At 52.6% G+C, this 13,972-nt stretch overlaps 1 protein-coding gene across 1 annotated transcript; it reads left to right on the top strand.

Moving 5' to 3' along the window:
- Positions 1-2,013: 2,013 nt before the first annotated feature.
- On the top strand, positions 2,014-11,797 carry LOC147412590 (coiled-coil domain-containing protein 40-like). The gene is made up of 14 exons (XM_086481200.1): positions 2,014-2,099; positions 2,622-2,705; positions 2,794-3,013; positions 3,848-4,002; positions 4,827-4,949; positions 5,347-5,468; positions 6,191-6,434; positions 6,542-6,724; positions 7,965-8,210; positions 8,952-9,165; positions 9,717-9,886; positions 10,011-10,102; positions 10,705-10,825; positions 11,489-11,797. Exons 1-14 carry the CDS (start codon positions 2,037-2,039, stop codon positions 11,795-11,797), a joined length of 2,346 nt encoding a protein of 781 aa, XP_086337326.1. The 5' UTR covers positions 2,014-2,036.
- Positions 11,798-13,972: the final 2,175 nt, after the last annotated feature.

Genomic DNA, 13,972 nt, shown 5'->3' with positions numbered 1-13,972 from the left:
GTGCGGCCCGGCGCGCTCACGTGACCGGGTGTTGCTGTGTCGCCTGGCAACGGGAACACGGGAACATGGCGCAGACGGCGGCGGGTGAGTGCGGGGCTGGGCCGCGGCCGGGCCTTGAACCGCCCGGCCCTCGGCCGCCCGGCCTCCCCGGCCCCGCGGGTGCCCGTGCCCAGCCCCGCGGCGGCCTGCAGCTGGCGGGCCCCGGGGAGCTGGGCTGGTTCTCACTCTTCCCTCCGCTCTGGTTGCAGGCACAGGCCATCCCCAGCCCAGCAATATGGAGGAGGCCGCCGGTGGCGCAGCAGAGGGCTCTGGGGTGGAATCCGGCTCCGCTGCGCGGAATATCGTCCGAGTTCCGTTGCCTCTTGCTATGGAGGTGATTTCCTTCAGAACGTTCGCGGGGCAGCATGGTGTTCCTACGCTCTCCTTGCAGAGTGATGGCTTCGTGGAAGCAGTTTCAATAGGGAGAAGTAAAACAAGGGAGCGGTTGTTGAAGTCTTGCCCTGCCTATTAAAAAAACCAAGTTAAATGTAGTTGTAGTTCTGTGTGTCAGCAGCGTCCTGAAGCATGTGCTTCTCACTCAGCTCCCAGATGGCTGTAGGCATGTTAAACGGGAGGTTGCCCCCATCTCACAGACACACGTACGGGGGCTGTGTTCGAGGTTGGTGGTGCTAAGTTTTTTTTGTCTGTTGGTACTGCACGATATTTGAATTTGGCAAATGATGGTACGGGATAAAACGGTGTCTCTTTAAAAAGAAGATAATAGTTTGGCTACATGTAGCACCAGCTGGAGGACTAAAATCCCTAAGGGCATTTTTTTAAAAAATAGACGTGAGCCAGAGACACATCTGAAATTAAAAGTGGTGTGTAGAATTTTTGTCAGGATCTTTACCGTCTTCATGCTGCCTGGGTGACTGTTCTTGTGAACGAGATTAAACTTCAAAATTAAACTCCCATGACAAAAAGCAGTTGTTACAGCACCGTAGCATGAGCATTAAACCAAATGCACAACCTGCTGTAACGCTGCTGTTCTGCTTTTTGCCTGTGTGTGTGCTAGGCAGTAGAGGCGGAGAATGGGAGCAACAGTGAAGAAGAAGGGTCCGTTCCTCTGCAGGACCAAAAAGAGACATTTCCACCAGCAGAAAGAGGAGCTACAGAGCTGTTTGTTAGTTCTGCAGAGGTGAGACACTAACAACACACACAATCTTATTCACAGAAGGCATGGCCGGTATTTGTAACTTCAAATTCTCCTGGGGCGGTTTTGTTGCTGCCAACACAAACCCGACCAGAACTGAACAGAGAGAAGCTAACTGGTCAGGCACAAAGTCTACAAAAGCTGTGACAGAGCTGGAGAGGTTCCTCTGTCGTGCTGCATGTGGGTAAAGGTGGTTTTTGAATCGGCAGAGGCACAGCTTTGCCAGTGTATCTGTGGGCTGAGTTTAGAACAAGGCCCTCTTGCCGATTCTGTGTCTGCATCGTTCTTGTCTCGTGGTGACAGAAACAAGCAGATTGTCAGGGCAGACTGAAAAGCTGTTTCAGGTGGTGGATTTTACGTTTCAGAAAAAATCCCCTGAGACTTTCTTGGACAAAGTCGAATTAGACAGTTGTCCTCCTGCGTTGGGTGACATGGAGCAGCCAGTAACCGAGAGAGAAAACCCTCCCCTTCCTTCAGGAGCTCCTCAGCAGGTGTCTGCGTGGTCAGCGGAGCGGAACAGCTGCACAGAGTCAGGTATCCTTCAGTCCCTTGCTAACAGTACAACACTCCATACCACCCGTCAAGCACAGTTTCTAGTTTTCTCCCTTTCTCGTCATTGTTAGTCCAACTGGAGGCACAACGCTTTGAAATCTAAGCATTTTCTTTGTCTTTTTCTTCTCTTTTTTTTTTTTTTTTCCTTGGGGGGTGGGGTCCAGGTGACATTGGAGAACCCATTTCTCTCTGCTCAGAGACTGCCTTTGAGCAGTTGGATCAGCTCACCAGTGAGCATGGTGACCAAAGGCGGGAACAGACATGCCAGCAGCGTGGAGCTGAGGGGCACGAAATGAGTGGAAGAAGTGAAGAAACCGTAGAAGAAACAGAGCTGGTTGTCTTGGATCTAGAACATGTGAGAAGTCCTCCAATCTTGTCGTTCTTCTTCGCAGACCTGCTGGTTTTATTTGTATGAAATACACAAGGTAGATTGTCAGCAGCGGCTCAGCCATAGGCTGAAACCACGTGTTTAAAACAGGCTTTTGCAGAAGTACTGACTTCTGAGCGTGTCTGCTCCCTCAGGGTTAACCCCAAACGGGAGGCTCAGGAGGGAGCCGTGTAGTGGGTAAATCTGATACTCCTCAGTGCTCCTGAAAGAGAAGTACTGTCAGCAAGAGCGAGGGGATGGGCTCTCAGAGGCAGCTCTTCTGATGTGTTTCTGACTTTCAGATATCCTCAGTAGTGGCTTTCTGCTGTCAACAAATACCCACTATGTAACTCCTCTCACTCGTTACAGTGAGCGTAGCTAAAGGAAGAATGCAAGGGTCTGTGGCAGAAAATACGCTGTGTTATTTAACAGCGGGGGCAGCAGTAAGGTTTCTTCATAATTTCTTTACACAAGTACGTTGACTTGTATCAATGTCATACTTCTTGACAGCCTCTGATGAGAAGATTCCAGGCTGCCCTGAAGAGTCACCTCACTAAGCAGATGGAAAAAGTGAGCCTAGAGCTTCAGGAACTGGTACGTGGCATTCTTACTTTGCCTTCCCGCAGCAGCCCACCCCTGCCCGAGCTGAAGCCAGGTAACTGGTTTCCTCTTGTGTTTGCAGAGGGCAGCAGCGAAGAAGGGGCAAGCAGAGAGGGAAGAGCTTGGGCTGGTTCTTTACGGAGCGCAGCAGCAGCTGGCCCGCCTGCAGCTGGAACTGGAGAAGAGCCACGACCGCCGTTCTCAGGTGGCCGCAGCACGTCAGCAGCTGGAGGAGGAGCTGGAGGGCCTCAGGCTTACTTACAAGCAAATGTGTCAGAACACACACGATGAACGCCAGAAAGGTGACCGAGGCAGCCCTTGCCAGGTTTCCTGGCTCTAGTACTGTGTGGAGAAAGGGATTTATTTGAATCCAAGTCAAGCATTGGATTGAAAAATACAGTAACATTGATCAGGAATCAGGCACTCGCTGAAACCTTTCACAGGTATTCCTGGTTGTTTCTAAGACCGTGTGGCTACCTTGTACTTCTGAGAAGGTCTTTAGGACTAAAACTGTTCCGGGCAGATGGGCTGCTCTGTGACTTAGAAGGAGGAAGATCCTGTCGCTCTGTTACGTTTGCCTGTGTCTCTGTAAGGGTGTGACGAGATCGCAAAGGTCGTGGGTCGTGAGGGGCACGCGGGAGCCTGAGAGTGCCATCCGTGTGGGAACCCGTCCCAGCCAAAGAAATGGACTTGACTCATGCTGGTTGTGCTGCAGGCCTGTGGGTAGGGGACAGGAAAACAACTGTGATGGCGAGGGTAGCTCAGCGTAGGATAAACTGCCTAGAAAGGTTTGGCAGGTTGCTGAAAAAAATAGAGAAGCGTTCAACAGACTGAGAAAGAGACAGTTCTGTTTTGGGGCAGAGGAGTGGAGTCACAGCCTCCTGAGGCCGCCCCTTCTTTGATCTCCTGGGCTTCTGAGTGCTGGGAAGCAATGAATTGCTTACCAAGATATTAGCTGTGCTTGTGGAGCTGTACTCCAAAGCCGATGCAAATTCACATTTCAGGGGGGCTGATTTGGCTGGTCAGTGTGCGAATTTGGCTTTGGGTGTTTCTGTGTTTCTTTCCCTTTTACCTCTGTTTAAAGTGTGTCTTACAAACATACTTTTCTGTAAATATTTTTCCCCCTGCCTCCCCAGTCTCTGCAATGCAGACCCAGGTTGAAAACTTGGCCTTGCACCTCTTCTACGTGCAGAACACGGCCCATATGCACCATAATATTTTACTAACGAAACGGTCGACAAAGAGGGCTGAGCTGGAGAAGGCCCAAGCTGACGTGGAAAAGAAAAAACAGGTATCAAGTAAAACTCTCTTCTTTCAAATAAATAAATGAATTCAGGTGACAGCTAGCGGCGAGTCTCGGAGGACGTGCTGCCTTGGCAGAAGGAAGGCTGTAGTGAATATACAGACACCATGGAAGGTGCGTGGGGATATTTTCCCCAAATAATTGAAAATGAGAAGAATCCCCACCACCAAGATAGTGGCATGTACTGAACAGAATTTTTTTATGAGCCTTATAATAGGAAGTAGTAATCAGTAGTGATCACTCTTCACGCAGGCAACGGGGGTGTGGGGGCAGAAAGATATTTAGCAAAGAAGTATCGTATGTTGAAGTCTGGAGAATTGCTCTGAGTCCCAAGGAAGAGCGAACTTGGAAGGTGAACTGAGCGGTCGGTGTGCTGGAGCTCCCTCTGCTGCCTCCTGCTTGCAGCAGGACACCAACTAATTACTGTTGATGCAGAATTGCGGGCAAACGGTTGAGATGGAATGGGTTTAGATGGTTTTTAACCAAGGATTTTAAACCATAAATTATCAAGATTCCCAGCTGCTGGAGAGGTGGCGCAATGTAACCCATGCTGGCAGGGATGAATGCTGCTTCAGATCTGAAGGACCAATTTCCTACTGTGGGTGGAACGATAAAAACCAGCAAAGAAGGTTTTGTTCTCTTGAAAATTGTCACTGCTGCATTCAGGAGTCGTTTGGATAGGAATGGAAGAGTTTCAGTAGGAATCAAAGCTAACTGAATTCATTTTCAGCCCAAGTTATTGCTGTAGAATTTAGTTGGTTAAGCCTGAGATTATGTTACTCATCCTGAGCTGTTTGGCTCTGCCTCTCTAGGATCTTCTGGTAGACCGCTTGACCCGGAAAGCCTACGAGCTGCAGGAACAGATTGCTCTGTTCGAAGCTCAATTTGTGGCTCAGGCAGAGGACACAAAAGTAACTCGGCAAGCAGCAAATGAGGTAGGAGAATGCTTTTTTTTTGCTTCTGGTTAATATTTCCCTCTGGAAGGACCGACCCCGTTGGCTCATGCTCACGTGGTAGCTACAGTGTAGGACAGAGTTGTATGATCAGTTCCTGTTTGGAGGAATGAAGACTTTTTTGTTTTGGTTTGTTTTGTCTTTCCCTTTGTCCTCAAGAATTGCCTATAAATCACTTCCTCCCCCACCCTCTCTGCATTTTTTTCCTTGCAGACCTATGCTCTGTGGTCGGGGGTGACCATAAACCAGAGGCACGTTAGCTGAAGCTGTTCCTGCCCAGCGTATTATGAACACACACCAAAAAAAAGGCATTGTAACGTGAATTTGGTTTCCCAGCCTAGTATAGATTTATCCTGTCTACAAATCCTCTCTCCCCCAGGCTTGTATGGAGGTTCAGGCTATTAACATGGAGAAAAAGCGACTGATGAACCACTGGAATAGCAGCTTGGTGGGAATGAAGCAGAGAGATGAGGCCTATATCGCCACCCAAGCGCTGCTGAGGTACGGTATCTGAGAACAGTCCCAGGAGAGACCTCACACGGGTTGGACGGGAGGGATGCTGAAAGGGGCAGTGCGTCTCCAGTTTATTGCTGCGCGTGTAGGATATGTCAAGCAGAACAAGTTTGCTGCTCTGAAGCACGTAGTAAGGTTAAAGGATAGGAAGCACAGTTCTTCGTCACTATTCTGTATCCAAAACACAACTCTCCCCCAAAATGTGTGGGGTTTTTAAAGCTGTTTAGAGTTTTTCTGTTCATATTTTAGTCCTTTAGAAGAGTTCCTTCACCTTTGCAACATCTCTCAATCCAAAGAGCTAGACTTCAAGAGGGATTTTACCTGTCGCTCTCAGTTAGGGTTTTGTGATGCCTTCAGAAATCATCAGGAAAACCGTCCTGTTGTTGCCAAAGGAAGCGCTTATTTGCTCTGGAGTCAGCCTGGCTGATTGCCTGCAATGTGCTTTGATGGTGGCATCCTGGTAAGAGTGGGGGGTGGGGACAGGACTGAAAGCGGGAATTAATTTTCCTACGTACGTTTGCTTTTCAGTCTTCTGTCTCCATCCATCTTCTGATGACTCTGCACTGTCACAGCAGGGTGGCCTTTGTAAAGATCTTCCTCCTTGGTCTGTTGTCGCTGCAGTAGCGTGTTTGAAAAGAGGAATTTGTAGATGACTGTTCAGCGCGTGAGTCTACCCCTGTGGTGATTTTCCATCCTCTTTGCCTCTCCAGCAAGTACAGACATGACCTCAAGTCCCTAGAAACGGACATCCATGGCTGTAGGAAGTCAATCAGGAAGGAGGAGGAGAAGAATGAGTTGCTTGTCGCCATCCTGAGCCGTTCACAGAACGATGCCAACATGACAAAGAAGCTGATTGCCCGGTGCCTTTCCAGGCAGGAGGCCTTGAAGGTGGAATCTGGCACCTACGCTCGCGTTCTCCACGAGACAGAGCAGGCCCTCAACAGGACCAGGATGGTGAGGAGAGTTACTTGGAAGAAGAACCTTTCAAATCAGACACAGATGTTTAATCCCCTTCCCCAAACAGTTGTAGTGACCCTGTCTCCTGTCTTTCCTGCGTTTAGGATCAAGCTGCTTGTCTGAATCAGTTGCTGTCCATCAGTAAGGACATAGAGAAAGGAACTGATGCCAAAGTGCAGATGGAGAACGAAATCATGGCAAAGCTTCAGGACCAGATGGTGTCCAGCAAAGCCACAAAGCACTTCTCGCAGCTGGCTGCAAAGCTCCGTAGGAGAAAAACAGACCTGGTGTGTTATCTCTTCCGTTTGGGAGGGCGGGGGAAGGAAACCGCCCTGAGCGGTGTTTCTCAAGTGTGTTTCGTCCGCGCCTTCGTTCTGCTTTTCAGATCTGCAGTTGAAGGTCTGCTGAGTTTGTGACTTCAGTTTGGTTCTTCCAGTGCTCTTATTGCGGGATTCTGGTGTACGCGAGAGGGTTTGGCCAAAAAGGCCTTGACACATAATGTACTGTTCTTTCTTTACTTAAAAAACGGGACAGAACGATGAATTCTGGGAGTTTTTACCATAAAGTAGTACCAGTTCTTATGTATTGGAGGAAGACAGTGGATATGTAGTACTGCTGTACTCCACATTGAACTAACCTGTATCTCTGTCCGGCATCATGGAATGCGATACAGGCCTGCTCTCGTTCCTGAGTGAGGATTACAGCCCAAGGAGCAATCGAACCAGACCCACAGTTCTTTGTGGCACGATCAGTTGCTCTCTTTGGGAGTGTGTAACTGGAACAGATAGAAAAACTAGAAGATTCAGCGTAGTGTTTGTGGTGTTGAGTTGTGTGGGCTGGCACTAACAAGGCACCCACACCTCTGTATTTCTGCGGGTTACTTCAGCCTGGCCCTGGGATTTTTAAATCGGGGGCATTATCTTGAGCAAGAGGAAGAGTTCCAGGGCTGGCTTCCGTTGTGAGAGAGGGGCCCCCCGCCCCCTTCCCACAGGCACACCAACAAGCGGACACTCGCGTTGTCTCCCATCAGCACCTGCGGTGCACGGCTGGATGTAGCCAGAGAGTCGTGGCCGCTGGCGGCGCGGGGGCAGCAGAAGTCACCCGGCTGCATTCGCGCTGCGCTCAACAGGCACCCGCCTTTCTGGCTGCTGCGGTGGTGGTTCGGTGAGGGACGTGTTTGTCGGGTGTGGTGGAGAATGTCCTGCTCCGGTGAGCCGGGCAGCTGGAGACACCCAGGCAGGGCAGGTAACTGCAGAGGTGATGAGCGCGGCCTCTTAAAGGCTTTGGGATGTTTGGGCTCCTTCATGCTCTTCAGCAGCCTTATGGCAGAGGTAAATGTTGGTATCTCCGTCAGGAGATGGAGAAACAAAGGTACAGAGCGGGTAAGTGGCTGGCTCGCAGCTTGTGGCACAGACCTGGGAGGAGAATCTAAATCCCCTGACTCCTGTGCCTCGGGAAGCGGGCGTTCCAAATCAGTGGGCTGCTGCTGGTGACAGTAATTTGTTTTCTGTCTGTTGGCGTTCCTAGGAGCTGCATTTTTCCAAGGTTGAGAATGATGTGGCCCAGGTTATTCTGAATGCAACTCATACCAGCTGCAGGCTGACAGTTCTCCAAAACACACTTTGTCAGCTGGACAAGGAAGTAAAAAATACCTGTGACCTGATCAGCTGCAGGGAAAGCGAGATTGCAAGGTGCAGTCTCCTGACCGAGAACAGGCAAGCGGTGCTCAGCCAGTACAACAAGAGGTTGGAGAAGATTCTTGCGCGGCAGGGGGTATGTACATTCCCATTTCAGTCCCAGGCTTGATTTTATTCTTTGTGGTGACCAGAGGTGCCCCTGATAAATGTAACTGTGTAAGTGCTGAGTAGTTAAAACTTTCAGGCATCAGTATAGAGGTTTAAAAGCTGCACTAGTTAATGTAAATGTTTACGTCTGTCAAACAGCTCTTAGTGCACGGGGGGGAGGAGCTGGCATGAGGGAATTGTGAAATGAGGGTGTGCCCAGCACAGATTTCTGCAGGGAGTTGTCTGCGCCCGATGAAAACGTTGAATGACATCAATACTCTGGGAGTAACTAGGGTCTCATCAGAAAACCTGCAAATCCTGACAAGGGGCGAATGGAGCAGGCGGGGTGATGTAGATCACTTGGTGCTTGGCCCCATTCAGCTGATAGATACCCAGGTCTGCCCCTGGCACCGTGAGCTGCAAGACCTTTATAGAGCCCAATGCAAGAATGAGTGCTGTGGCAGACTCTTGGACACCCAGGTGTGCCTGTTGTAGGAGCTTAGGAGGCCCCTCTCGCCCCAGAGCCTGAGAGCTGTTCGGGCTTCCCTTGCATTTGTTCCCGTGAGGTCAGGAATGATTGGTCCCATCCAGCTCCTGGGAAATAGAGGCACAAAGGAAGTAACAGTATAGCGGAAGTATTCGGTAGGCATCTCAGCAGCTGGACCGGCTTTCTGCAAAAAGTGCTTCAGCAGCTTCTGCCTGATTAATCCCCAACCTTGCCCTCATCCAGGGTCAAGAACTGGGGCCACTGGAAATGGAGATCAACAAGCTGTCCAAGCAGATAGAAGAATATCACTCTGAGGTGATGACGCTACAAAAGCACTGGCTCAATCAGCAGCAAGAGCTGGTCAAGTTAACACACCAACGGGAGGAACAAGTAGCCTCCCTGGATACGTTAAAGAAACGGATCACAGTAATGCAGCAGAAGAAAGTGCGCAGGGAAAGTAGGTCATTCCCCAACTCTTTTTAAAACGTTCAGCTGTGAATGGAGGAAAAAGGGAGCGAGGGCTTACGGACGGGTGAGCCAGACCTTCACCAGAGAATGCGCCGTGCTCCTACGTCCATGTGAGCAGTAACGCAGGCGGCCCCAGCGCTGCTCTGGGGCTACGAGCCAGGCACCTCTGCTGCTCTGCCTGGCGTTATTCCCTGTCCCGACTGATCCCGCTGCCTTAACGGGCACAACCGAACCGAAGTGGCCGTGTCACGTGCTACACTTCTTAAATAACGTTTGCAAGTAGTTGGTGGGTAAATGTCCCCACCACGATGGCGCTTCCCTTGGCTCAAACCAGCTCTTTTCCACAGCAGTCTCCTTCAAAACCGTATTTGGGTTTTGGGCTTGTGGAAAAACGGTTTGGCTGGGTACGTGGGACGCAGGTGGCTCTGCAGGCAGCGTTGTCTGGTCTGATGGCAGTCTGTCACGCCTTGCCTGTGTTCCACCTGCTGCTTGTGGGAATTTTAAGACTTTTTTTTTTTTTTTTTTTCTGTTCACCTGTAGATGAAATTCAGCAGGAAACAAAAGAGCAGAAAGACATCGAACGTCACATGAGGAACATGTCCAATGACTTGATAAAGCTGAATGTGTTGATCAACAAGAACAGCAGCAGCTTCGAGGAGCTGCAATATGGCAACACGATCACCGAGAACGAGTTTGTGCGCTCTCTCAAGGTACAGACATCTCATTTCCAGGTCTCAGCCTCCCGTGCAGATCGGAGGCAGACAGTGACCGTGTAAATCTTTCTTAGTCTGACCACGTTGTGTTGTCTGACAATGTTATGCTTCCCAAACCTAGGCAGCAGAAAAAGAGTCGGTTGAGATGCAGGAGAAGCACAGTCAGCTGACTGAGGAGAAGGAAAGACTCCTAAACAGCCTGGTGGAAGCAGAGTAGGTACCAGAGAGGTTCTTGCTTTGTGCCACCCTCTTTGAATGTAGGTGTCCATGTCACCTTTCCTCTCTGCTCGTCGAACTGAACCAGCAACAGCAAATGTGCTTCTGTCCTTCTCGGAGAAGATGAAAGGAGTTTCATGGATTTTGGGGCGCAGAAGCTGAAAGGTGCTTTAGCTGTCTCTGCAAGCAGCGAGAGCCGTGAGGATGTCGGCTTTAACAGTTCCAGCAGGCTCGTGCTGGACGTTGCTGAGATCTGTATGGGGTGACTCTGCCTGCGCTCTCCTCCGCCAGTCACTCGGAGCGAGCGTGCTGCGCTGGGCAGCTCACTGGGGTCCACCAGCCCCCGGCAGCCTGGGCACGCTTGTTGTTAGTCACCGTGCCACCACCGTGCCACGTTGTGGATGGCAGAGCTCCCTGTCTGGTTCCACGCTGCTCCTGGCTGCCCTTTTACGTGTCCCACATGCAAACCCTCAGGTTCTGCTGAACCTTCAGCTCCATGTTCAGGACTGAGCTCGGGAGCGTGCTGCCACGCGTGCACAGGGAGCGAGCGTCCTCTCGGGCGCTGACAAAGGTGCCGCTTTCCCTTTCTGTCACTGAAGGCATCAAATCCTGCTGTGGGAGAAGAAGATCCAGCTGACGAGAGAGATGCGTGCGGCGGTGGAGTCTGAGTCAGGGCACGGCGAGCTCCACGCCATGAGAACAGAGATTCACAGGATGCAGGTGAGCCCCGGGGGAGGAGCACTGGGGAGGGGAAGCTGCACACGATGGATTCAGCTTCGGCGTTGCTGAAGGCAGGAGATGAGAAACGGGCTGGGGAAGCAGCATTGCCAGGCCACAGCAATGTTGGAAATCGTACACCCTCCAGCTGGGCTGAATGAAATACATCCAGCGTGCGTGCTCTTCGTGCCTTCCTTGCGCCTGCCGTGTAATGGGCTGCAGCAGAGTCTAGAGACACCTGAGAAATCTATTTAAAACATAATATGTTTGCCACCTTATGCCGTGACCCCAATTTATAAGCAAAGGAATGTTGATGACTAAATATTGCATCATCTTAATCACTGGTTAGGGAAGCCTTCTGTCTTCTGGCAAAGCAACTCTTCCCTTTTGTTCCCAGGTTACTTTACTCTTCTGCTTTTCCTATTGCTAAGGAGTTCCGGTGAAACCTTTTGAAGATTACTTTAGACGAGTTGATAATCCAGCCCTTTGCTTTCTAGATCCACACAGGGCAAACCGGGTTTGGGTTTAGAGCAAATTTGGCTTGCCAACGCTCACGTGTCACGTATGTCTGGTTTATGTGGAGGGGATGTGCCGCACAGAATCGGTTCGGTGCCGTTTGTGAACATTGGTTACTTTCAGCCTATTTCATATCTTGACACACGGCAGGTCCGCTATGGCCAGCTGATGAAGCAGCAGGAGAAGATGATTCGTGATATGGAGGCATCTGTTTCTCGCAGAGAGGTGATAGCGCTTCGTGGAGAGGGTCAGAACAAAAGAGACAAGAAGCTTGTCCCCAAGAGCGTCTTCCACTGCAAGAAACAGGAGCTGAGAAAGAAGATCAGCAAAGCCCAGAAGGTGAGCGAGCAGAGCAGGGCTGCAGGAGTTCACCGGGGCTGTAAGGAGCACCAGGGTGGGCTGAGCGCAGACACGCGGGGTGTCGGGACACAGACGGGACAGGCTTTGGAGGCTCCTTAAAAAACCCCACAGGAGAGTTCTGGGGAGATGGCTGGGAGTGCAGCTGGACGAAGAACCACACTCTGCCCTTTCCTTCTCTTCCGTTTGCCAGAACATTCAGGACTGCAACGCAACCCTCCTGGAGCTGGAGAGCGCCCAGGCGTCCCTCGGTGCCGCCTTCTTGGAAAAGCAGCGAGAACTGCGCAGGCTGGAGCCTGAGTGCGACGGCCTCGATGCAGACGCAGAAGCTCGTCGGAACAGGAAGCGACGGGTGAGCGGCTCCGCTCCCTGGAGCTCGCGAGCCCGACGGGACCGGCTGCTTTCTCCTGGTGCCAGCTCCCCATCTCCCTGTCTCGCCACCATCCTGAACTGAGTGTGCTTGGCATTTTAGCGGCACTTTAAGTTAACTGAGCACACCTTGAGGGCTCATGGGGGTCCTGAATTTGGGCTGCAGTTGTACTCTTAGCGAGGCAGCATTCACCTGGAGACATCAGCCTGAAGGACATGGTTTGTGTCTTGAAAATACCCGGTCACAGCTCTCCTCTGTGAGTGCTTTCTGGCTGCTCATATGTCACAGATTTGAGAGCCAGCTGAAGGTCTTGAATGGCCTCCTGCAAAGGTTGTAAGTTGGTCAAACTCTGTCCTGGCGAGGGTTGCCCTGTGCATGCAGGTATTTCTCTGGTTTATGGAATTCTGTGATGAACATTTAATATTTTTTTTTTTTTTCTATTAGCTGACGTGTAGATGTGGTGCTTAGGGACACGGTTTAATGGTGGACTTGGCAGCGTTAGGTTCATGGTTGGACTCAATGATCTTAAAGGTCTCTTCCAACCTAACCACTTCTCTGGCTGTACCCGTTAGCAGCTGTTCTGCCGGTACAAGGGGGACTTCATAGCCCTGTCCCTCTTCAGAAGCCCTTCCCTTTCAGAATGTGATGGTTCCAGTACCGGTGACAAAAGTCACCTGCCTTTCTTAGTGCTTTTCTCTCTGCGGCCTGCTGTCAAAGCAATTTCTGTTGTTGCTTTCCTCAGAACCTTTTGGAGATCGTGTCCTACCAGACTCGCCGGAAGCACCTGCAGGCGCTGAAGGAAGGGACGTACACTCCCCTGTGCCGCACGGAGCAAGCCTGGAGAAATGAGCACCAGAAACTGCGCCACCGGCTCCAGACCATCGATGCCATCGTCCAGCAGATCCAGCAGGACCATCCCCAGCACTACCGGACTCTCCAGTGGCTCAGACAGTGCTTGGGCTCCAGGCTGGGCTCGCAGGAAGCCTGACTGCCACCAACCCCGTCCATGTAACCCTCAGCTCTTGTTCTGCTGGAGCCTGCAGGCTTTGTAAATAAACAAATATCTAAAAACTAAGTCTGTGTAGCAGGTAGTGGTCACCAAAGCTGTAGCAGTGCAACTGATTTTTGTTTCCTTGGCTGCACAAGGGTGGCTTCATCCCTCCCCCTGGCCTGGGGCGCTGGGGGCAGCCGCCCCCTTCCCCTCCGGGCCCCCCCTCTCTCACCGCCTTTCCCTGCAGCTCCGGGAGGCGGAAGGCCCCGGCCCCGGCGGGAGAAGGCGCCCGCCCGCTCCCGGGGCCGGTCCCGCCCCGCAGACGCCTCCGTGCCGTGGGGCCGGTCCCGCCGCGCCTGCTGGGAGGCCGGGCCGGGCCGGCGGGGCCATGGCGGGGCCGGGGCTCCCGGCCGCGCTGCTGCTGCTGGCGCTGCTGGGCTCCGCCGCGGCGGGCAGCCCCGGGGCCGCCGGCTGCCAGGTGCCCCCGGGCGAACGCTTCGACTGCGGCCCCGAGCGGCTGCTGTCGCGGGCGGACTGCGAGGAGCGGGGCTGCTGCTACGCACCCGCCGGCTCCGGCTCCAGCCCCGGCTCCGGCTCCAGCCCCGGCCCGCCCTGGTGCTTCTTCCCCAGCGGCTACCGGAGCTACCGGGCGGAGAACCTGACGGCCACCGCCACCGGCTCCGCCACCCGGCTCCGCCGCGTCGCCGCCAGCTTCCTGCCGGGGGCCGTGGGCAGCTTGCGGCTGGACGTGGCGCTGGAGACCCCCACCCGCCTCCGCTTCACGGTGCGAGCCGGCCCCGGGCCCGGTGCCCCGGTGCTCCGGACCCCCCCGCTGACACCCCCCCCCTCCCTTCTGTCCCCGCAGCTGCGGGACCCGGCCCGGCAGCGGTACGAGGTGCCCCTGGCCACGCCGCGG

Source organism: Leptosomus discolor, unplaced genomic scaffold, assembly GCF_034619465.1.
Source record: "Leptosomus discolor isolate bLepDis1 unplaced genomic scaffold, bLepDis1.hap2 HAP2_SCAFFOLD_74, whole genome shotgun sequence".
In the NCBI taxonomy this organism is placed as follows: domain Eukaryota; kingdom Metazoa; phylum Chordata; class Aves; order Leptosomiformes; family Leptosomidae; genus Leptosomus; species Leptosomus discolor.
This window is presented reverse-complemented; position numbering and strand designations above follow the sequence as displayed.